Raw genomic sequence first — 23,688 nt, forward strand, 5'->3', positions numbered from 1 at the left:
TGGAGGGGCTCCGGGGGCTGTATACCCAAAAAACTCCGGGCTGCCTAATCTTCTAGTAGATGAACAAGATACCTTCTGGGGAATCTACACTTGATTACCCAAATGTCTACTAAGTTCACATGCCATTTTGTGATTTGTGGATACTTAGCTGTAAAATATGGGAGGTTAACATTAAGTAGCAAAAATGTTACTTTGTGATGCAACTAGTTTATGTTAATAATTGAGCCCAGCATGGGTAAAAGAAGAAACAGCAGCATAATGTGAAATTTAGTACATACTTGTAATCTTATAAAATACCTTGTTCTTGTTTCTTCATTGGATGAGGAACTGAAAATGGTTGTTAGGATTGGTTAGGCCTCGGTTAACAACCAGTCATTCAGTGACAGTTCCAAGTTACAGTGGTGCTTAAGTCTCCTGTGCCTGGCAATAACCACCTCACAGTGCGCATCTTGCCCCCTATGACCTTTTGAACACCTCAGATGCCCCACTTCTGGCAGGAACTATCCCACAGCTCTTATGCTAGTGTCGCGCCACACCAGACCCTTGTATCCCCACCCCTGCCTGCAGCAGCCACCCTGAGACTTGATGTCCTTGTGCTATGTGCTACACCGGACCCTCACATGCTGTCCTTCACTCCCCAGCAGCCATCTTGAGCCTTGCTGCACTTGTACCGTGTGTCCCTGGCCATCTATACACTCCCCATCCCACAAGACACCAGTCACTTACCTGGGACTTGCAACTTCCTGCTGGCTTCCCCACTGATTTTGATTATTGGAAGTCAGCAGGAAGTTGCAGGAAAGTTCTCGCTTAATGACCACAAACTTCACCTAACGATGGCAATAGGGATTGCTTTTGCTAAGCGATGCGGTCGCATTATGTAGCATTTTACAACCACCTTGCTTAATGATAGAAATTCCAGTCCCAATTACCATCATTAACCTGTAAAATAAGATTTGCTTAGCTTGGGTGCCATCCTCTTAAATCCAGGAGCCTTATTTCTGACATAAAATAATAGAAATACTGGTTTTAATTCTATGTCTTGCACAGGAAATATATTATAAGGGTAAAGACTGGGACCTGGCTGTTTAGAGCAGGGTTGAGCTTTCCCACTGATATAGTCAGATTAAGCAAAAGAGCAAAATATAAATATTTTGCAAATTTAAGGTAATTTGTAAAAAAAGCATATAGATGACTAAGGCAATTGCAGTAAGAAGACCTGAACCACTAAGGAAAGGGTTTCGTAAAAAAACATAGTGATTAGTATCTGTAAAAATAACAAAAAGCTTGAACTATTACTTGTTTCACAGGAATTCTGTTTTACCTGGAAATATAGCAGCTCAAGGAGCAGAATTCAGAGCAGTTCCTTGAATGTTCAGATCTGCTCACGGACAATGATAATAACACTGTGGAATTTTCCAGATAAAATTGAATGTAGTTTATAAGTGTTGGTCTTTTCAAAAATGATGATGATGATTAATGCAAATAATCATCAACTGCGTTTATCAGTTATTAGGTCTGTACAGTGCTTCAGATTCTATCTCTAAAAATTGCTTGAGAGTGCTTTTTCTCAAAAAAAGGCAGGGCTGCTTTATGGTGTTTCAGATAGTTGCTGCGTTCCAGCTTTCATGTGCTCTGAAACCCTCGTTGGAGATGAAATCTGAGCCTTTGCACAATCCTAGCCATTACCTCCTGCACTAATAACTTGAGTCCAGTAAAAATACTGGAAATAAATACTGGTGGAAATAAAATTTATTGTTATTGAAGCCAATTCAGGCTAGGTAATCCTATGTTTGCATAAATATAACCTGCTGGACTCTGATGACCTGTAACACAGTCGTATCGGGGAGAGGGCAAACTAGTTTTATATTGCAGAATAATGCATATAATGTTAAGGAATTCAGTGTATAGTACATTCCTTTATAGTTTACTTTGCTTAATAAATAGTGTTCAAAAATCAGGAGAAAAGTTAAGAGTTCACTGCTGCAATATTTTGTCCAAAAATAAGATCTTTTCCTCTTTTCCAGGGTTTATTTCAGAAATCGCTGGGTAAAAACTGTCCACCCAGTTGTGCATCAGTACTGTTTGATTTCAAGCACACATTCCACCTTTCAGATGCCCCAGAAAGAAGACATTCTTAAACAACGAGTAGTAGTGGTTACTTTGAATACTTCACAATATCTGTGTCAGCTAGATCTTGAGCCTGGTGAGATAATGTTTTATAAGAAATGATTACTGCTTCTTCTTTTTCAATACGAAGTTCTCGTGATCTTTTTCTACAAGAAGTGAAAGCTATAACAGCTTTATTTTGTGTGACATTCTGTGTGAATTCAAAGCAGTGAGAAAGCAGAGATATATTAACTCATTTTTTATCTACATAATATGTATTAATTTATATTCAGGCATGTCTTTATTGTGGATCTTTTCTATAGACTGTTTTAAAAAAGATACTGTTAGTAATGTGAAAATCAGCCAACTCCTGTCATCTTCCCCCATAAATGAAATAATATTTTAGGATTTAAAGGGGCCTGACATTAAATTGGTATGGCATAGATTAGTTTTTCAGAAAGTTTGCAGCTGTGGGAGAGGGGGGGTTAATTAACAACATGGGAGAGAGAAAAAAGTGTGGCTCCTACATTTATTTTCAGTTAGTTTGCATGAACTTGGCAAAGCTTTGATTCTTCAGAACTTTTGAGATCAGAACTTCCACCATAAGTGGAATTGACTGTAAATCTGGCTTTTTATATTGATCTTGCTTAAGGATTTTCTTTAAGTGAACTGTGGGTGGTGAGAAACACAACTGTTTCTTTAAATGAATTGCAGGCAATGAAGAGGAGTTGGTATGATCTCCTATATTTAAATTTTAGATCATTTATTATATATTTAATCTGTGAGCGTTATGAAGAAAGTGGACAGATTTGCTCTTGATTTTTGTCACTTCTCTATAGCTTTTTATTAAATCTTTTAATCAATTTTGTTTTTAATTAGTTCTTGTATGAAGAGACCCAAATATTAACTACTTAGAATTATTCTACATGTCAACCCCTCAAACTTAGTTGTTTCAAGGAACATAAAAGCAGTTGTAATAAATAATAAAATAATGAATATGTTCATGGGAAATAATCCACAGATGTATATATATTTATATAGGGGTTTGTTCAAGTTCTGTTCAATCTTTCTTTCCTGTAATATCAACTCTAATATAGTCAATCTTATATATTTCTTGCCATATATTATGAATTTTAAAATGGCTTTCATACATTTCCATTTGATCAAGAAAGTACTTCAGTGTTGTCAGATTTGCTCTAATATTTTTGCAGCAGCTCTGTCTTCTTCACTTTTCCATACATGAGTAATGCTATTTTTCATTAAAAAAAAATAATTCATTCAGATGTAATTATTCAAAAGTACCTTGTCCATAATAATAGTTGAAGTGCAATAAGCAGTTGAAATTTTAATTATAATATCTTTAAATCTGTTTCATTTGTTATGAATATCAGAGGCAGTCTCTTCCAAACTGAGATTATCAATTTTCTGAATGAATATTTTGTATACTTTAGTTGTATATTTTTTCTTTCTCTTCAAAAATCTTTGTTTCAAATTTTTAAATTTGAAAAGTATTATTTTTGCCTAACTGGATTTAATTATTTATCTGTATATAAATTAATCTGACCTTTTTCAAACCCATACTTTGCATTCTGTTTTGGACTAGATTATTTGTACCAAGTATTCTATTGATGAAAAAATAACTCTCCCTCCCTCACTCCCTCCCTCCCTCTCTCTCACACACACAAATAAATATCAAGAAAAGAAAACTTGTCTGGAGAGTTAACAATTAAACATTAAAAATGCAACATGCTATATACCATATTTCATTTTAAGCCAGATATGCCAGGATTGAGAGATTAAGAGGCAACATTCCAGAAAAATATTCCAGGGCACCCAGAAGTAATTGCAAACACTTCAGCAGCCAAATAATCTGAAAGCCTAGAGTGATATGTGGAATCTCTATAGATCACTGCAACTCTTTATCCTCTATTAAGGGGCATAGTTGGGATAGAGGACCATCTAATTATGGGAAGATACTCTTAAATATATATATGTATTTTTCCAAAGATGGTCTTTTAATTCCTAATGCTATTCTCTCCCCTCTCCTGGAGCACTAAAAAGGACAGTCACTTCCTTCCCAGAATAACAAGTCAAGATCTCCAATTGAAAACATTTTTTAAAAAAAGCAGATGATAAGAGAGTTCGGGCAGAGATGACAGACATTATTCCCATATTCAATATCAGCTTTTATCTCTCTAATATGTCAAGATCAGGGAAAGAAGGAACCAGTTCTCTTATAAATAATGTGTTTCGTACATTTTGCTTTACTTCTTTGAGACTTGTGTCTGGGTGAAAAAAAGGAGTTGCGAGGGGATACCTTTTGCTCATCTAAAGATTTTACATTTTTAACTTGTCATTGCCCCACCTTTGATAAAATAACAAGAAAGAGATGTTGACTTGAAATAATTTATCTAAATTAACTTATCAGAGATTTTGTGTTGATTAGAGCCAAGACTGAATCTCATTGACAGGACTGAATTTAAATGTTTTCATAAGATTGTCACAGCTTTCATTGCTTGCTATTTAATATTTTACCGGGTCTGCTTTGTAGGGTTTTTTACACATATTCTGTTGGATGAAGCCGCACAGGCAATGGAGTGTGAGACTATTATGCCTTTAGCACTAGCAAATAAAAGTACAAGAATTGTCTTGGCTGGAGACCATATGCAGGTAATGATGTCTATTTCTGAATTTATCCCAATTTTTTAAAAAAACATCTATCTCTGTTTGCAAATTATAAAGTGTAGATGAATAATTACTTCAATAATTATTTTGGTGTAGGGTTTAAGAGAATGAAACATAAATCAAGAAGTACTTGGTTTAAAATCCTGCCATATGTTTTTAGTTCAAAACTCTATTAAAAGCAATTGATAGGAATATAGTGATTTGTTAGACTCACTAAAACCTGCATCTGTATTTAGGTAAGGTAGGATAATCTTCTATAGCTGAATAAAGGACTACAGTGGTGGATACATAATTGTAACAGAAGGTTGAAACACAAACATTAAAATCTGGATCTAAGGGTGGAACCCATATTTGTGATTGTCTATGGAGATTGTCAACTATGACCTGGATGATTGAATTATTCTGAATTCTTCAGAAGCTTCTTGGACGAAAAGTGAAACATCTTAAAGGAAAAACAAAGTCCAGTTGTCTTTTGAAAAAACATCTTTGGGATTACTTACATGGTGGTGAATACCTTATCCAGGTAGTAAGAGTTGCTGGATCCCATCTGGGTCGGTCTTCTTAGTCTCCTATGGGTCCAGCATGAGTCCAAAAGCTTGGGAGACTAAACCTCTGTTCCCAGTGACCTATCAAGATTGGATCCTGCAACATTATACTGGGATATGTATATTTCCCTGAGAGACTGTAAGAGTCTTTTTTTCATCCTAATCAATCCCATAGAAATAAATCTTTTTAAAATAAAATATTTGTTGCTTAACATTAGTAATAAAGGAGAGAGAGAGAGAGATGTAAATATTAAAACCTGTATTTCCCTTAAAAATGGAATAAAAACTACTCTTTCACCATTACTGGTATGTCAGTGACTACTGGAGGAAGGGTGGCCCAATGAAGGAGATTATATAAAAGAATAAAAAGGTTTTATTCAAAGCAAAAGGTATAAATGCAGATGTGAATTCAGTATTTTATGTCCTCTTTGTTAATTAATTAATTAATTAACAGTAGGTTTAGAGGTAGGCAGTGGTCTGATGGGAAATGGGCAGATTCCATTTTAAATACAGGCTTTTTCTGACTTTCCAATTATTTCCTTATAAACTATTTTCCTCCTTGACTCTACTCACAATCTGAATGATGCTTGTTTTCTCACAGCTTCTGTTATCCCACTTCTACTATTGTGGCAAGTGGCAACCAGTTCAGGTCTTTCAGTATAGCATTACGTAATCCCTTTTATTGGCATAGGTTAGTAATCACATGAACATTTTGGATCAACTGCAAATTCCAGAAACATTTGAAGGATGACCCCACATACACCATGTTGCATTAGTCAACATGGAATGTAATTAACATGTGGATAATCATCCTGAGTCCAGTCAGTTCAGGAAGAAGCATAGACGACACACTAGATATAATTGTGGAAAAGGCAGGCATTTTACCAGTTTACCCAATGAATTAGTGACAGTTGAGGATTAAGAACCAATTCCCAACATCAAGCCTTCTCTAGCATGGTAAAATACATATCTCATGTAATATGGCATTGATTTATCTCTCAATGGAACAGTCCTACATGCACCAATGTCATTAGCCCTGGTTACTACATGCTTGCCCTTCCTGGCTGATAAAATCAGTATCCTTGGGATCTGCAAGTTGAAATTTTTATGGACAGTAATTTGAAAAATATTTCGGCCCATAGCAAAATATCTCCATTTTATGCAAGAGATTACCTCTGTTAACTGATTTGGTCTCAGAATCACATAGAGAAAATACTGTAATACAGTTATTAAGCTAACAAGTGATAGTCAAAACTGAAATCGCTATCTAAAAATGAGATTCAGTAAGATTTAAATAGAAAAGAGGATTTGGTATCAAAGACCTGATCTACAAAAAGTAGCAGAAGTGAAAATATGGATAATAATCTTTAAAACCAGGAAAAACTATATATAAACAAGAGCAAAACCTTAGAATCATTCCCTTTTTGTGATCTTGAATGGAGCAAGAAACATTTTAGCTACCATTAGATAAGAAGTGTCACAGATGAATAGATCATAATTATTGCGGTGAAAGTTAGAGAGAAAGTACTGGGGATAAGACCTTTATCACATTTAGAATGACAGTAATATGAAACACAATAGAAATTTTAAAAAGAAAAGGCTTTTAGACCTGTTAAAGCATTTATTTCAGACTGGGAAAAGTTCAGAGAAATAATTCCAGCTAAAAAGTATACAGATTAGTACTAGAGGAGAAGAAAAAGAGAAAGAAAGGCAGAAAGAAAATCCTAATGTCTAATGGGGAAAAAACTGTTCTAGATTAAGAGGATGCAATTATATCTCAAAAAAGATGTACTCAGCATGAATATCTGTATATCCAATGAATGACATCTAAGTTGACTAGAAATTTTTTATTACATTCATCTGATTACCAGTTTGTGCATGTGATGAAGTTTATACAGTAATTAAGATGTTGGTCTCGGAGCAGGTTCTTGCCACCCTCAACTATGAAAGTTTACTGGATTAATTTCAACCAATTACTTCCTGTCAGTCCAACCTACTTCATGAGGTTGTTATGGGAGGAGTAAAGACTGTGTTTGCTATCTTGAGCACCTGAAAAAAGCTATCGTCATTTTGATGAGTAAAGAAATAAATACATACAAGCTTATGAAAGTTTATGTCATCCTTTCCCCATAGGCACTATATAATTCTTTGATTTGGTGGTGTGATTATTTTTTTTTTAGCAAAGTAGGTTTCAGAAAAATATTGCTTGGTTTCAGCAGAGCTTTCCCACACAATACTTAACAAATATTATCTATCTATCTATCTATCTATCTATCTATCTATCTATCTATCTATCTATCTATCTATCTACCTACCTACCTACCTACCTACCTACCTACCTACCTACCTACCGTGTTTCCCTGAAAATAAGACCCTGTCTTATATTTTTTGAACCCTGAAGTAAGCACTTGGCCTTATTGCCATGCACTCAAAAGCCCGATTGGGCTTATTATCAGGGGATGTCTTATTTTGGGGGAAACAGGGTGTGTGTCTGTCTGACTGTCTGTCTGTCTGTCTATCTATCTATCTATCTATCTACACACACACACACACTGTGTGTATGTGTGCTATAGTGCATTTAGTGTATATAGTTAAATATATATGAAAATAGAACTCTAAGGTGAATCTCATGTAGGTTGGTTTCTTTATGTATATGCATATAGCAATAAAGGCAATCCAGAAAGTTTAGATGTGCCCTGCCTCTCTTGAAACTCTCTTTAGGGTTCCTCATGGAGTGTTCTTCCTCCTCTTCACTTTCCTGAAATAGAAAAAAATCACCCTACTTAAGAAACATAGAAATTCAAAGGAATATCCCCACTTGTTTATTGCCGATAAATTGAAAGGAAATGAAATTCAAACAATTAAATGGAGATTACTTAATATAATGTTACTCTTTTTCTTCCTCACTGTGCATAAATTTAATACCATTTTTACAGGTTGGTCATTAATTTATCTGTTGAGATAACATTTTACACAAATACTCAGTTATAAAATGATATCTTTCTTTTGATTTTTTTTTTCTCGGTTACAGCTTAGTCCTTTTGTGTACAGTGAATTTGCCAGAGAGAGAAATCTTCATGTTTCATTACTTGATCGTCTTTATGAACATTGCCCTGCAGAATTTCCATGCAGGATCTTGCTGTGTGAGAACTATCGCTCCCATGAAGCTATCATCAAGTAGGTGTGAACTTTTTCACTGTATCACACTCTGCTTGGCTGGTACAAGTGTCTAATAGAAGCTTTTGCCATTACATTCCAAATTAGTTGAAAAGAGATGTGTAATAACTTACCACTATTATTACCATAATAAAGCTACTGTTTTTTTAAAAAAATATTTGAAATAAGTAAGAATACTGCATTATTTTGAGATTTAGTAAAATGGCCTACTTGGGCTTTTTAATTGTGGTTTATGCCACCATAGCCTGTAATTTGTTGTAATAGTAGAGCTGATCTTTCTCCAATATTACACAAGCAGACCTTTATTTTTATAGTGAAACTTGGCTATGCTGTCCTTATATTAAAAATATTGAATAGAATTTGTGTGACATTGCATGGACCAAATGCAAGACAATATTTTGCAGTGTGTAAGCTGAAATGCATAAAATTTGTACTTTTACTTGTATTTTAAGTTCTTTTGCAATATAAAAATGTTAATTCTTGCTAGAACGATTACAGTAGAACCACCTGATTACGTGTAACAGCAGAATAACCAAACTAGTTAGATAATTTTCAAGTATGTGGACTTGTTTGCTGGATTGAAGGCTGCTATTGCATGCTGATCTCAGTACTTGTTCAGTTTGATATGGTCCAGCTGAGAAGCAGGATCTTTATTGTGCTCTTTGTATAAACTTGTAAAACAAGACAATGTGAAAGCAGTTATGTAACAAGTCAGTTCTTCGGGTTTTGAATCTAAATTGACGTTTGAAATGATGCTCATGGTCTAGGAATAAAGACATTGACGCAGGAAATAGCCAAATGAGAGAAAATACAGATGGCGGCGAATATCTGTAGCTCAGGTGTAGGATGAGGGTAAAGGTTCATTCTCTGAGCTCGCGGGTTGGTTTCCAAACATTTCATTACCAGGCTAGGTAACATCTTCAGAGGGGTTTAATCTCTACCCACACTGACACCAAACAGCACCAGTTCAATTGGAGCAACACAAAAATCATTGGCCACGCTACCACCTGCCACGCTCGTGAGTTCATCGAAGTCTGGCACTCAACAAGCAATTCCATCAACAGACACATTGACCTACAACCAGCCTACGAACTCTTCAGAATCCAAATCAACCACACAGCCAACCAGAGACAGCACCAACCCTCAACCCACCCACGAAAGCCCCCCCACTAGCAGCTCACCTCCAATGACCCTGACCTGATGTAATCCCCTTATCACAAGATCCATCACAAGACCCATCACAAGACTCACTGATGATTCACAGCTGACCGATCACTAGACCCTCACTTGATTCTCCCACACCTGAATCCCGTATAAACAGCGGAACACCGATACTGACATCTGCTATACTCCGCTGAAGATGTTACCTAGCCTGGTAATGAAACATTTGGAAACCAACACACAAGCTCGGAGAACACCCTCAAAATACAGATGCTCAGACAATATGGCAAAAATTATTGGTTAATTATCTGTGCAAAATTGGCAAGAGAAATGCTACATAAATTGCATGAAAAGACATCATGGATGCATTTTAAAGATAGGATCATTGTGCCTATGCAGGTTTTCCACATGCAACTTCAGAAAGTTGCTACTGCTGATGTCGCACCACCACCATTATTATTAAATAACAGCATGTAAATAAGAATTATATTTTGATAGCTATATTAGCGGAGGATCTCCCCCTCCCATTCATTGGAAAGGAGAATTTCATATTTCATCTTGTACTTCTGCCCTCAAAGATTTTTAGGACTAGCTCTGTTAACATAAAATTTCATAAATGGTCTGAGAAATATAACTAGGCATACTATATTATACTATCCTGAATAAATAAGTTTTTTTTTCTTAAACGTGATTTTTAAAATGAACTTTAAAATGATTTTTAAGGGTTTATTATTTGAGCAAGCACAGAACATGTGAAAAAAAATGCATATAGATTATTTTCTATGAGATTTTGTTTTTTAACATATGCAAGCTATCATTTGCATTGTAACAAATAGTCCCAAATAGTTGCTTATAAAATGTTACCCCTTCTTATTCTCATCTTGGTGTTTTCCAGAAATGTTAGAGCTATACTTCCTAGCTACTGAGCATGGTGATGGCGAATTCTAGGAATGGTGATCTCAATACCTCTGTAGAGTATCAGATTGAAGAAGATAGAATTAATCAAAACATAATTAAATCTCAGAACGATGCTAAAAGCAGCATACGTGCTAAGGCATTCATTCACAGCTTCTGTGCATTGCTATGTATTTACATAAAAACATACTGAAGTTGTAAAACTATGTCTGATTCACAGGTCAAAGCAATAACAAGCAGAATGTTTACATAACGCTTCTCTTTGGCCTGAATATTGCTGGTTCCTGTCTATCTAGCTTCAGCCTTTATACAATATTTCTACGTTTCTTTTTTTCTTTTTGTTCCTCTCCATTGCAGTTATACTTCTGAGCTTTTCTACGAGGGCAAATTGATGGCCAGTGGAAAACAACCTGCACACAAAGATTTTTATCCTCTGACATTCTTCACAGCACGGGGAGAAGATGTACAAGAAAAGAACAGCACTGCTTTTTACAACAATGCAGAGGTAGTTGATTTGACTTCAATTAATTGCTGTTGTGAATATCTATCTATCTATCTATCTATCTATCTATCTATCTATCTATCTATCTATCTATCTCCAACTGAGTATTTGGCTGTCCTATGCTAATGTAGAAGTCAATGGCACATTCCCAAGATTGACCCATTTAAAGTATATATGTAAAGAAGCCATATCTGCTTTTAGATATCAACCTCTTCTCCTTTTTTAAAAGCCAAGACTCATAAATTATCCATATTTTAAATGCAATTACCATGTTTGGTTCTACATACAAATTCGGCCTAATTGGTTCCTCAAAGTATTTTGTGATAAAATACCTCTGCAAGTCTGAAGATTTCATTAACAATTGCTGTTTGCTGTTCATAGTTTATGGCAAAACTAAACAAAAAAGTCTGGGTTTTTTAAAAAAATGATTCCATTGTGCAACTAGAAGAGGGTTGGCCATTTTTTTTTAAAGATTGTGCATTATAAATTAACAAAGATTATGATCCCTTGAAAGTAATAGGCTAGGGTCAGAGATGATGTAATTTAACCAAGCATAGATAACAATCCCCGTTTATTTTTTTTCTCCATATAGAAGTCAGAAATACCTTGCAAAAAGTGTAAATACTTTGTTTTAGAAGGCTTTGACATTAATCCAAAAATTGCATGAAATCAGTCCAGGGACCACAAGTTGCTGCCTATGAGCTAGAATGGCTTTATCAAAAGACAAAAAGGTTATTTTTAGAATACCATACCCATTAATTAATTAATTAATTCTTTCTTTCTTCATCTTTCATTTAAGATGAAACAGCCTCTCTTCTTTTTAAATACTTCTTAATTTCACGATTTGAAACATGGGGAGCATTAAGCTGTTTCAAGTCAAAATGAACAGGGGATTAATTCTCTCCCAAATGAGTTCTGGTTTTGGGAACAGCTTGCCTAATGCAGTGGTTCTCAACCTTAATTTTTGTACCAATTTTCCTATTTATAGTCTCTTAACTGCTTTGCAAGCTGCCGCATGAGCTCCCTTATCATAAATATGCCTGAGAGCAATTCAGGAATAACAGAGAGAGAGAGAGGGAGAGGGAGGGGGAGGGGGAGGAGGAGGGGGAGGGGGAGGAGGAGGAGGAGGAGGAGGAGGAGGAGGAGGAGGAGGAGGAGGAGGAGAAGAAGAAGAAGAAGAAGAAGAAGAAGAAGAAGAAGAAGAAGAAAAAATAAAAAAGATGATTTCTTCCTTGTAAGACCATTTCAGCAGCTATATCAACCCACTCAATATGGGCATCTTCCAGATACGTAGACAAAGTTCAGGAATTCAGCAGTGGTCCTTCTCCCAGAAGTTTACATATTTGGAAAGTATCCAGGTTGTGAATCTGAGGAATAGCATGGAAAGGGGGACCCGTTTGATCGGCATTTAAATTTCCAATATAACTACAATGCTAGTAGCTATGTCTCAAAGTATGATTTTATGAAACAATTTGAGAATTTAATATTTAGTGTCCTGTCTTCCAGAAAAAGACAGGTGTTTCCTTCCCGCAGTTTTTGCAATAGTGGCTATAAAACCTTTTTTCTATTACTATTCTAGATATTCCAGAAAGAGAGAATGGAAAATTCATGATTAGATCTAAATCATCTTAGCAAATGTTTAGGTTCTGGACATTCCATATGTAGATAGAACTGATTCACCAAGGCTCTTATATGGCTTCAAAAGATATATTCATCCATAATAAGACAGTCTGAAAGGACATTTATATACAATACTTTGGCTTCTTTATTATTATTTTTTGCTATATTCCTAGAATATTTGTACCAGTGTAGTACTAGTTTGTCCATAGGAGTAAACAAACCTCATTTCCATTTAATTTAGTCAGTTTGTATTAGCAGAATAAATCCTGGGGAAGTGTTTAGTGAGCTGCTATAACATAAGTAGCAGTACATCTTCTCTCATTCTTCATTAAAATTACTCCTTTTTTGAGTCTGAAAAAGAGACAACAAATGTCGGTCCACATGATCTTGGATTCAGTAGCCCTCAAGGCGTTCTTAGAGAAATGGTATAATGGGTTTCTCCATAAAACGAGAGAAACAAAACAGTTTGATTTTCTATTCTCCTTTGTTTAACTCCTGATTATGTGCTGTGAACTAGACTATGAAGTTGGGAAAAGTCCTGGGAGAAACAAGGGGTGAACCACTTATATGGTGGTATCAATTAAACTGCATAATTCAGTCATCAGGAATTACATTTGCTTTGAGGATGTCTGCATCTTTTATGTGTATTCAGTTCCTCCTTGTGCCTCTTGTTCATTATCACACACTAGTCACAACAGATGATTATCTGTGTTGTTATCACAGGTTAAATAGCTTTGCTCTGTATACTTTCTTCATTCAGAGCATATTTAATTTGTGATAAAACAATCCAGTGATAAAATGATTTGCTCTGATTTAATGACCCTAATTTGTGTGTGTGGGGGGGGATTTACACAAAAATTGGAATAAAACTTTTATGTATTTTGAAGTTGGTTTTGATCAGAAGAGTAGGCTTCAACTAAAAGACTAAGGGAAAGTCTGGCAACACTGAACTTAACAGTTAATACCTTCCTTTTTTTATCTGATATCAGACAAAATCAATCCATTTTTCCATTATTATTATTATTGTTGTTGTTGTTGTTGTTGTTGCTGCTGCTGCTGCTGTTATGTAACTTGTCACACAGCTAATCAGATGTTTAGACTGGATTTGGCATTTTTATCCAACCACAAGTAGTCCTCGACTTACAACATTTCATTTAGTGACCGTTGAAAGATACAACAGCACTGAAAAAAATGACTTATGACCGTCTTTCACACTTTCAACTGTTGCAGCACCTACAACCACTGTTGCATCCTCCTAACATTTGAGTTGCACAAGTTCTTAAAGTAGAAAGTAATTTATCTGCTTCTTAAAATATACATTTATTTCCCTAATGGAGAACAGTAAACTCATTTTATCATGCATGCTATTTAATATTTCAGATAATAATGTTGAATAAATAAAATTATGTTATGAAATATATAAAATGATTGTTATTGATGTTCATTAAGGTTTCCACTCAGATTTAGAGTTTCGTTCCTTATTGATTGTATGGGTCCTTTTGATTGCATATGTAAGGCAATTATGGATGCGGTGAAAATATTAATAATTGAAGTGATATGCTTACAGATTATTAAAATCATGCCAGTGTCATACAGGGGATGCTGCAATTAAATAACTATTTTTCAAAAGACTTAGATAATACTGTATACTGGTGCTAAAACTGGTTTCTGCTAAAACCTGTATTGCTTTTCATCCAAGAATATAATGCAAAATGTATATCAACAAAACTAGCCATTTCCTAAGCATGATTTTCCCCTTTTAAGGTCTTTGAAGTAGTTGAACGTGTTGAAGAATTGAGGAGGAAGTGGCCGGTAGCCTGGGGAAAGTTGGATGATGGCAGCATAGGTGTTGTAACACCATATGCTGATCAAGTGTTCCGAATTCGGGCAGAGCTTCGGAAAAAAAGATTGTCTGATGTCAGTGTTGAAAGAGTGTTAAATGTTCAGGGTAAGTAATACAAGATTTGATTTGATTTGATTTGATTTGATTTGATTGGGTGCTATAAAGTCAGGATCATCTTTTAGTGACCACATTGATAATACATACCTTTGACTAGAAGAATCTAGCCAAGAGTTGGAATAGCATTAAAGTGCTTTATAACAGCAATTTATAATATTACTGGTATTTAAAAACATTGAAAACTTTAAATCTAAGAATTAAGCATCCTTTTTTTTTTTAATCATGGGATGCCCTTTGAGACAAGGCTCTAGCAATATTCAATAGCTGTGATCATTAAAATGTTCAAGAACAATATCTCAAGTTGGAAAGGAATATAGTTGAACTCTGCAAAAGAATACTATGTTGAAACAGATTTTTTTTTAAAAAATAATAACAAATCAATTATGATAATAGACCACACCATACCATACATTTAATTTTACTAAGATTATGAATCATAGTAAAGGTCTTAATTTCTGTGTTTCACCAGGAAAGTTGCCTTTTTTCCTGTTTTTCTTCCTTTGATGGGTTCGAATAGAATCTAGAGTTTTTAATGGTTCTTAGAACCCATGAAAAAATAATAAGGATGCTTAATTCTTAGATTTATTTACATACCCTTTCACCCAAGAATATAACATACATGTACATACCCTTTTTCCAGCCTGGATACCTGCTGGTCTCCCACCTATCATTTTTTTCTCGTTATTTCTCCCTTATTTAGTTAGCTTTTTTTCCTCAGGTTTACTTTAAGCCACTCAATTTTCCCATTTCCCAAATTCCCCATTTCTGCTCTTCTTTGTAAATTTAATCTCTGTTATCTTCCATTTGTAAGGATATGAGCAAATATAAAATTACCTCCACTGGTACCTCTAAAATTGGTAAACTACAGTAGTAAAATTAAAGCAAAAGTTCCCAAGTACTGTTCATTCGTTTGTTCTATCTATCTATCTATCTATCTATCTATCTATCTATCTATTCTAATCTATCTACACACACACATTGTGTGTGTATATGTAAAAATATGGCACACTGCATGAATGTTTTTAATGCAAAAGAAATTAACAGCACCAAAGATATCAATGATTAAGCATAATTAATATTAATACCAAAGCAAATAATGTTCTTGTTATTTGTAATTATTCTAGAATATTTATTTTCTAATTATTATAGCATAAATATTTTCAAGTGAACAATAATTATTCACTTTGCTAACATTGATGTAAAAAGTCAATACATGTCATGTGGTAGTGTTGCTAGCAAAAAAAAAAAAAAGACAGACTAACAGTATCTCATACTCTTCCTTCTTCAGGAAAGCAGTTTCGAGTGTTGTTTCTCAGCACAGTACGAACCCGACACACTTGCAAACACAAGCAAACAGCGATGAAGCGGAAGGAACATTTATTGGAAGATTCAACAGAGGACTTAGATTATGGTTTTCTGTCCAATTACAAACTTCTCAACACAGCCATTACAAGAGCACAGTCCCTAGTAGCTGTGGTGGGCGACCCAATTGCTTTATGTTCCATTGGAAGATGCAGGTACAACCAATATGTGGTATGACCAAATAATAAATCATAACGATGAAAGGCTTACTGTGTTTTTAATAATTAATTCTCATTCCTGCTCTGCTTCACCTAAGTGGACACTTTAGATGGGGTGGGGGGAGGTGTCCAACCGTGGCAGCTTTAAGACTTGTGGACTTCAATTCCTAGAATTCCTCAGCCATCATGGCTGGCTGGGGAATTCTGGGAGTTGAAGTCCACAAATTTTAAGATTGTCACAGTTGGACATGCCTATTTTAGGCTTTCTCTCTTAATTTGAGATAGATGTGAGCTTTACAGGGCGAAATACTATCCATGTCTCCCTACACACTATCTGTAATCCATGTCTTGTGTTTAATCTCACCATCATTTATCATTTCATTTTGTTTAAATCTACAGTATAATATAATATATTAACAGAATCTAAAGCTGATAGACTATGAAAATTTCTTGTAATAGGCTCAAATTAGCAACATTGTTGTTGGATGTTTGCTAATTATATTTCATTTGCAGTGTAAAGGGGGAAACAAGGCCAATCTACAAAGGATTCATATTGTCAAATTTTCTCTTAATGTTACAGGTAAAAATGGAAATGTTGTATTGTAATGCTCACTCACAACTACAAAAAAATCGTTTAATGCTTTCCAGGATACTAGTTTTGTCTACTAATAGTGTGTTCCTTTAAATGCATATTTGTGTCGGTTTTATTGTTTTTTGAAATTATATTTATAATAAATGGGGGAAGGGAGAAATCTTTAGAAATTTTGCTAGAGGAAAGTAAAGTTTTACAGAAATGTGAATAAGCCCGTCTAGTTCTCAGATTAAAAATTGAAATAGAGTAGGATATAGTGAAAGCAAGAACAGGGCTGAGTTAGATACAATCTGCTGGATTTTTGCCACTGATGAAGGTATGTGCTGTTATATTTATATTGTTATAATAGCAATAGGCAAAACCAGATTCTTTAATCTTTTCTGGTTTCCTTGTTGATAATCTAAACTTTGAAGGTTGAAGTGGATAATTTTGTAATCTATTTTCAATCTATATGTTTAATATTTTAAAAATGTGATAGTACAATTATTTGGTTTTAGCAGAAATTTAATATTGTCCCCTTGAAGAAATTTCTAGTCAGGGTGGATTTGATTTAAATCGAGTTGATTTAAATCACAATTTAAATCATGATTTAAATCACTAGTAAAAAGGCTTGATTTAAATCAACTCGATTTAAATCATAATTTTTAAAGAGCAACTGTCATCTCTGCTACTCCTTTGACCCACTGTTGACTCACCGATAGTCCCAGGGTTGCAGAATATACAGCCTCATACTACATAACTAAGCTCCATTTCATGCTGAATAAACTAAATTATTTATGTATCTTAAATAGAAAACTATCTTACGATAGATTTTTACCCCAAAAGTTTTTTATTAAAATAAATTTGATAAAAATCAAAAAAATCCGATTTAAATAAAAAAATCTGTTTTTTTTATTTTTTTAAAAAAAATCATTGATTTTTATCCACCCTGTTTCTAGTTATATTAAGTATATACAATTTAATGAATGAATTATTGCAGAGAGAATATATATATAATGAGAATTCAGCAATACTGCTTCATAGTGCTTTACAGCCCTCTCTAAGCGGTTTTACAGAGTCAGCCTATTGCCCCCAACAATCTGGGTCCTCATTTTACTGACCTCAGAAGGATGGACGGCTGAGTCAATCTTGAGCCGGTTAGGATCAAACCCCTGGCAGTCAGCAGAATTAGCCTACAATACTACATTCTAACCACTGTGCCACCATGGCTCTTATTTCTTTGTACTAGGTCTTGCTTGTAGAACATAAATTTTTTTGATTTATTTTAATTTCATAGCAACTGCATGTGTACAGGTTAGATAAAATAACTGGTTTATATTTGTGAATATGATCCATAGGCTGTCATACATAAGTGGAATATGATTTTATTTTTATGTAAACATGGACATTTTTGCACAGCATGTCTCATAGTTAACCTGCTAGCGCTGAAAGTAAAATTATGTGGGAAGTTACCGTGGAGAATCTTGCTGGTCCTATTTTGTTTTAAATCCCTTTTGAATTCCAGGGATGTTATTTATTTCAATATTAAGGCTGTTCAGAAGAAGTATATGCTCTGTGGTGATCTTGATCTGGATTGGACGACCATCTGCTTGAAATTTATTACAAGACCTTTGTTAATTTTGCTCTCACGTTATGCTTTTCATAGCCATTTAGCCATTGGAAAAGTATTTGTGGTATATCCCTCAGCAAGCAGATGTGCAAGGATAATCATAAATTGCTGCCGTGGAATGCAAGCAAAGACTTTACTAACAAAACTTGCAATACCTGGGGATAGCAGAAGAGAAGAGAAGAGAAGAGAAGAGAAGAGAAGAGAAGAGAAAGAACTTGAGAAAATCACACAATACAAAGACCTGCTAATAGAAGTAGAATGACATGACAATAACATCAATAAAAGATAAAGATAAAAGATAGGAAGCTCAATGAAGCAAGAGGTCTCACTGCCTCTCCCCAGAGGCCTGCTGGTTAAAGATCCAGGTTTTCACAGCTCTTCTAAACAACAGCTTGATTGTAAAACTCCTTGTTCTTCCAACATTTTGAGACCTATTGGCATTGTCTGACTTTAAAACAGTTAATCAAGTCTACAGAAATATGCAACATTTTCATTGATAATGCAAAATTCTAAAATGTAAATGTAATTTGGAAGTTATTAAAGTGAGTCAAGAATCTATTGCAATAACTATCAAGACCTTTTGAAATATGGCTACAATACGTATTTGTAAAATCGCAGCTATATCAGACAGAGCTGTGGCAATTTTTTATTTTAAATTCAACAGCATGTTACCTATCAGAACTGGCAGGATTTGATTCATTTTTCTTGCAGCCACATTGTAAATGTGCCCTGTGTGAACAATCTGCCTCAGTGTTTTAAAAACAAAAAAGGCACTTTGCAGACATTCTAACACTTAAGACAGATGTTTGTATGTGATATAAAGAACTTGGCTACTAAATCTTGCTATTGCTCAAATGTTAATGCTAAATAGTTTTAGAAGTCTTCAAATGATGTTGTCTCATAATTAAATAGTATTGAAAGCAAAGGGATTAGGTTCAAGATTTACTTTTTATTTTTTATTGTAGAAAAACATTTTTGTGTTGTTCTTGTATTGGCTTGTAGGAAATTTTGGGAAAGATTTATTGCCCTGTGTCATGATAATGAAAGTCTTCACGGTATCACATTTGAGCAGATCAAGGCTCAATTGGAAGCGCTGGAATTAAAGAAAACCTATGTATTGAATCCGCTGGCTCCCGAGTTTATTCCACGGGCTCTGCGACAGCAGCATTCATCAAACACCAATAAACCACAGCAATCGCCACCAAAGGTAACCTCTGAGAAAATGATTAAAAGGTTGCAAGAATTTGCTAAGAAATATCAGAAAAGCATATTAGCTGTTGTGCTTCCTCCTAAGAACATAGAATGGGAAAATACTGGGCTGAAAAGATAACATAGTTTTACATATATTAAGATAGAGCTTTTCGTAAGCAGTGATTTTTTGGGTCCAGGAAAACAATATGTGTTCAGAAGAGATCATGATATTCATGCCAAAAGCTGCTAGAATGTCTGGGAAAACACAAAATCTATACATTGTCTCCCCCCCCACCCCCTTAAAATTATACAGTCATATCAAGAGTGAGTGTAGGGAGAGGCCAGCAGGTGAGATACGTAGGTGAGTGCTGCAGAGTAATACAGAGTGTGGATGAGTCTGCAGGGGCTGTGAATGAATATTATGGAGTGTGGGTAAGCCAGCATGGGCCACAGTTGGGTGTTATTGAGTCCCAGATCCCTGGGATCTCATACCAGGGTGGGGATCTTTGAGAGAAAAACAGCAGGAGCAACTTATGATCACAACTGGTGACTTGTGATTTTCCCTGCCAGCTTCCCTATTAACTTTGCTAATGGGAAGCAGGCTGGGAAGGTTGCAACCAAAGATCGTATGACCATGGCTCACTGTGATGTAGTAATTGTGAGCCAGGCACATGAGCGCTCAGATTGCAGTCATGTGACCACAGGGATGCTGCGACAACCGCAACTTCACAGACTATCCGGATATTACCCTTGTTCTGAGCCCTCATAACTTTGATCCGTTGCTGAACAAGCGAACCTGAGGAATATCTGTTAAAGTGATACTGTTGTCATGGTTGTTTTGTTTTTTTACCAGTTGTATTTTACGGATTTTATTTGTGATGTAAACTACCTCTTATGTTCATTTGGATGGAAAGCTGGGAATTTGCATAAATAAACCTTCTTAGTACTGTATTTACTAGCAAATTAAATGAGTATCAAGAACTTGGTTTGGTGGGGTTGGAGATAAAAACAATAGCTATAACTCCTTTAAAGTGCCATATTCTATTGGGGAGTGAGTATGTATGTGTGTGTGAATTATTGTAATCAATAGTGATAGGTCTTGTAGAAAGATTATGGAAACATTTATCTAACCCTAAATATTAGAAGAAGCAGAAATAGCCCCCAGCATTTTAAAATGTAATTTTTCTTTTGCAATGCGTTTTAGAGACTCTATCTTTATAGAGTAACTAGTGAACCAGTTTGTTATTCTTTTTCATCCATGTTATTCATAGGTCAATATTTATTCAGGCTTTCTAAACAGACTGATTAATGTGTTCAGACTGCTGGAAAATGGCGTAGACCTTTCCCCTGAGGAAGTAATGTTCTTAAGCATCAGTGAGTTTTAAAACTTGGTGCTCGACAGCATATTGAAAAATAGGCATTGGGAAAAATCACCATCTTTTGGTTTTCTCTTGTCTTCCTATTAGAGCTATATGGTAAACCTAGTAGATATTTTCTAGGTAAGAAACAGTAGATCTTTGGAGAAAGAGTGCAAGATGTCCTAGGATAAGTAGGCAGCCCACAGTGTCCATGCCTTCTACTGAACATTGGGAGAGAGAACTGTAACTGTTTTAGATGAAACTGTAACTGGCCAGAGTGAAATAGTGTTTTCACATAAACAAGTTAGCCAGTTAGTTGTCACCTTGGATCAGCTTCTTTATAGTCTGTGGACTTTAACTTCCAGAATTCTGGGGGTTGAAGTCCACAGGTCATAAAGGGGCCATAGCCTTGGATCCTGCCTTGGATCAATATATTTCTCACTATATTTTTCTGTATATTTTTTCCACTATATTGCTGTATTGCACTTTGCTCCTCTGAAGGCCCTTCCATTCTAGATTGTATAGTTGGGAGCCTTGCCATCAAGAGGTTGACGGTGCTAACTTCATCTCGAAATTAGTACAAGTTATCTCCTGCATCTTCTGTTTGCCTACTCCAGGGGCGTCAAACTTGCGCCCCGTGGGCCAGATGTGTCACGCGCTAGCCACGCCTATGCCCGGTTTAGCGAAGGGGGGGAGTCACAATATGTCACGTGACAACACACGTTTGACACCCCTGGCCTACTCCAAAGGTTTTGTGGTTAGCATTATTGTCTGGGTTAAGAAGCCAGAGCTTTAGTTAGCTGTCTCTTTTTTAGTCACATAAAGAACCCTCAGAAGGTAATCTTGATGTTGTGGGAAACATGCTTACATTTCTTGGGGCTGATTCAAATATCTTTCTCCAATGTTATATATAGTACTTTGCAGGAAAAAAAGGAGAAGCCCTATGGAACTTGGAAAAATAGAAACTAATACTGGGAGATTCACAGAAGAAGCCAGTATCTCAGTTTAAAGATACAATAAACTGAGATACTGATTTTTACTGTGAATCAACCATTATTAGTTTCCATTTTTCCAAGTTCCATAGGGCTTCTCTTTCTTTCTTGCAAAGTATTTATTCCTCTTACAAAAGTGGGAGGACAAGTTTGCTGATGGCAGTGCCACAGACGCTGACTGTTTAAAACAGGATCTTGACAGTGATATTCTAACAGTTGTCCTTTGGCGATGGCTATTGTTATATATTTTCCACAGTAAAATAGCTATGCTGTTAATTCTACTACTAGATAAGTATAAATTTGCAAGATTGCAATTTTATCTTGATTTTAAAATGACCTAGTGTACATGAGAGTATAGTTCAGACTGCCTGTAGATTCTTCACCCAAAATATCATATTTTTTGAATCAACCCAAGAATGATTGGCGTACTTGCAGCCTGCTCTTTTTTAAAATTAAAATAACATGTGAATGCCATTTGTTTTAATCTTGATTTTCTCAAGAGAAGATGATTAGATAGACAGACAGACAGGCATTGACTTCTTTTTTTCAGTTTTCTATATGCCAAATTGGTGTATTGGTTGAGGCGCTGGACCAAATACTAGGAGAAAACCTAATTTACAAGACGTATTATATGATCAAAGTTGATTTGCCATGTGTACATTTTCAGCTGTAGAGTGTAAAACACTCAGAATTGTAAAAATAACCAATATAACAAGGATAATACTTTCAGTGCAACTGTTCAATTATATAGTTCTTTCGTGTATTATTACAAGGATTAGGTTAAGTTTGTTCCCTGCTGACTCTGAAATTGATCATATGGTATTTTCTACTGCATGTCTAAAATTATTGTAAGAATTGGGGGGTTTTATTTGCTTTTTATTTATGCTATTTTGTTTCTGCATGGTGCTGTACAAGGTCCCCTCTTCTCCATTTAATGTTCCCAACAGTCCCATTAATCAGAGGGCCAATGTTACCTTACAAGTATTTGAACATAGTGTGCATTTGTGTTGCACTGCAACATCTTATGTAATTAAACAAAAACAGTATTTGTGAAGCATTGCAATTAATAAGATGTAAACCTGACTCTGAGGCAGAGAAATCTTGGTTTGTGAAGGCTCACGAATTACTCTATATCCCCCTGTCCTGTGCCACAGGAATATCTTTTGGTTACTGAAAATATTATTATCTTCTGTAATTTTCTAGAAATGTATAGGCATGCATTCTATAATATTGGTAGTTCTGAAAACTTTCTTAACTTTCTTTGATGTTTATATCAGCTTTAAAGGTAGAATAATTTAACTCCTGGCCAATCTTTTTTTAATAGGTAAAAAGCCATCATCATAACCATAGTGACCATTTTCACACTGATGGAATTGGTAAGTATTTGGAAGAGGGTGCTTTTTTGTTTTTGTTTTTTTGAAAAAAATTGAGAAATAAGCATGTTTTTGCAATGAAACTAAATGTTTTCTAGGTAAAAATCATAGGCTATCAGAATCCATAGCCCTGTTTGGAGTCTGGACTTTCTTTATCTAAAATTATTTAGGGAAGCATAGGGAAGGGATCAAGAATGACCAAAAGAGTGATCCTATACTATTTAAATTTAGGAGCTCCTCTGATTTTGGGAAATAAAGTATTTAAAAACATATAGACTTGATTTGATCCAAAGTTCAAGAGAATTCTAAATATAGGCAATAGACTAATATCTCTATTGTGGCCTTTGATCAGTCTTTACAGTAGGAAAAGAGAAATAATTTG

At 35.1% G+C, this 23,688-nt stretch overlaps 1 protein-coding gene across 15 annotated transcripts in view; it reads left to right on the forward strand.

The window, feature by feature from the left end:
* Nucleotides 1-23,688, forward strand: part of HELZ (helicase with zinc finger) — a 135,682-nt gene that overhangs the window by 89,033 nt on the left and 22,961 nt on the right. For all 15 annotated transcript variants that reach the window (XM_034412646.3, XM_087886982.1, XM_087886984.1 and 12 more), the window contains exons 15-22: nt 2,025-2,203; nt 4,658-4,776; nt 8,368-8,513; nt 10,947-11,094; nt 14,476-14,659; nt 15,960-16,188; nt 19,395-19,599; nt 23,258-23,309. In XM_034412646.3, the coding sequence (XP_034268537.2) occupies nt 2,025-2,203; nt 4,658-4,776; nt 8,368-8,513; nt 10,947-11,094; nt 14,476-14,659; nt 15,960-16,188; nt 19,395-19,599; nt 23,258-23,309 (1,262 nt within the window). The remainder of the gene's footprint in view (nt 1-2,024; nt 2,204-4,657; nt 4,777-8,367; nt 8,514-10,946; nt 11,095-14,475; nt 14,660-15,959; nt 16,189-19,394; nt 19,600-23,257; nt 23,310-23,688) is intronic.

This window comes from Pantherophis guttatus, chromosome 2 (assembly GCF_059756535.1).
Source record: "Pantherophis guttatus breed Tessera chromosome 2, ASM5975653v1, whole genome shotgun sequence".
Lineage (NCBI taxonomy): Eukaryota > Metazoa > Chordata > Lepidosauria > Squamata > Colubridae > Pantherophis > Pantherophis guttatus.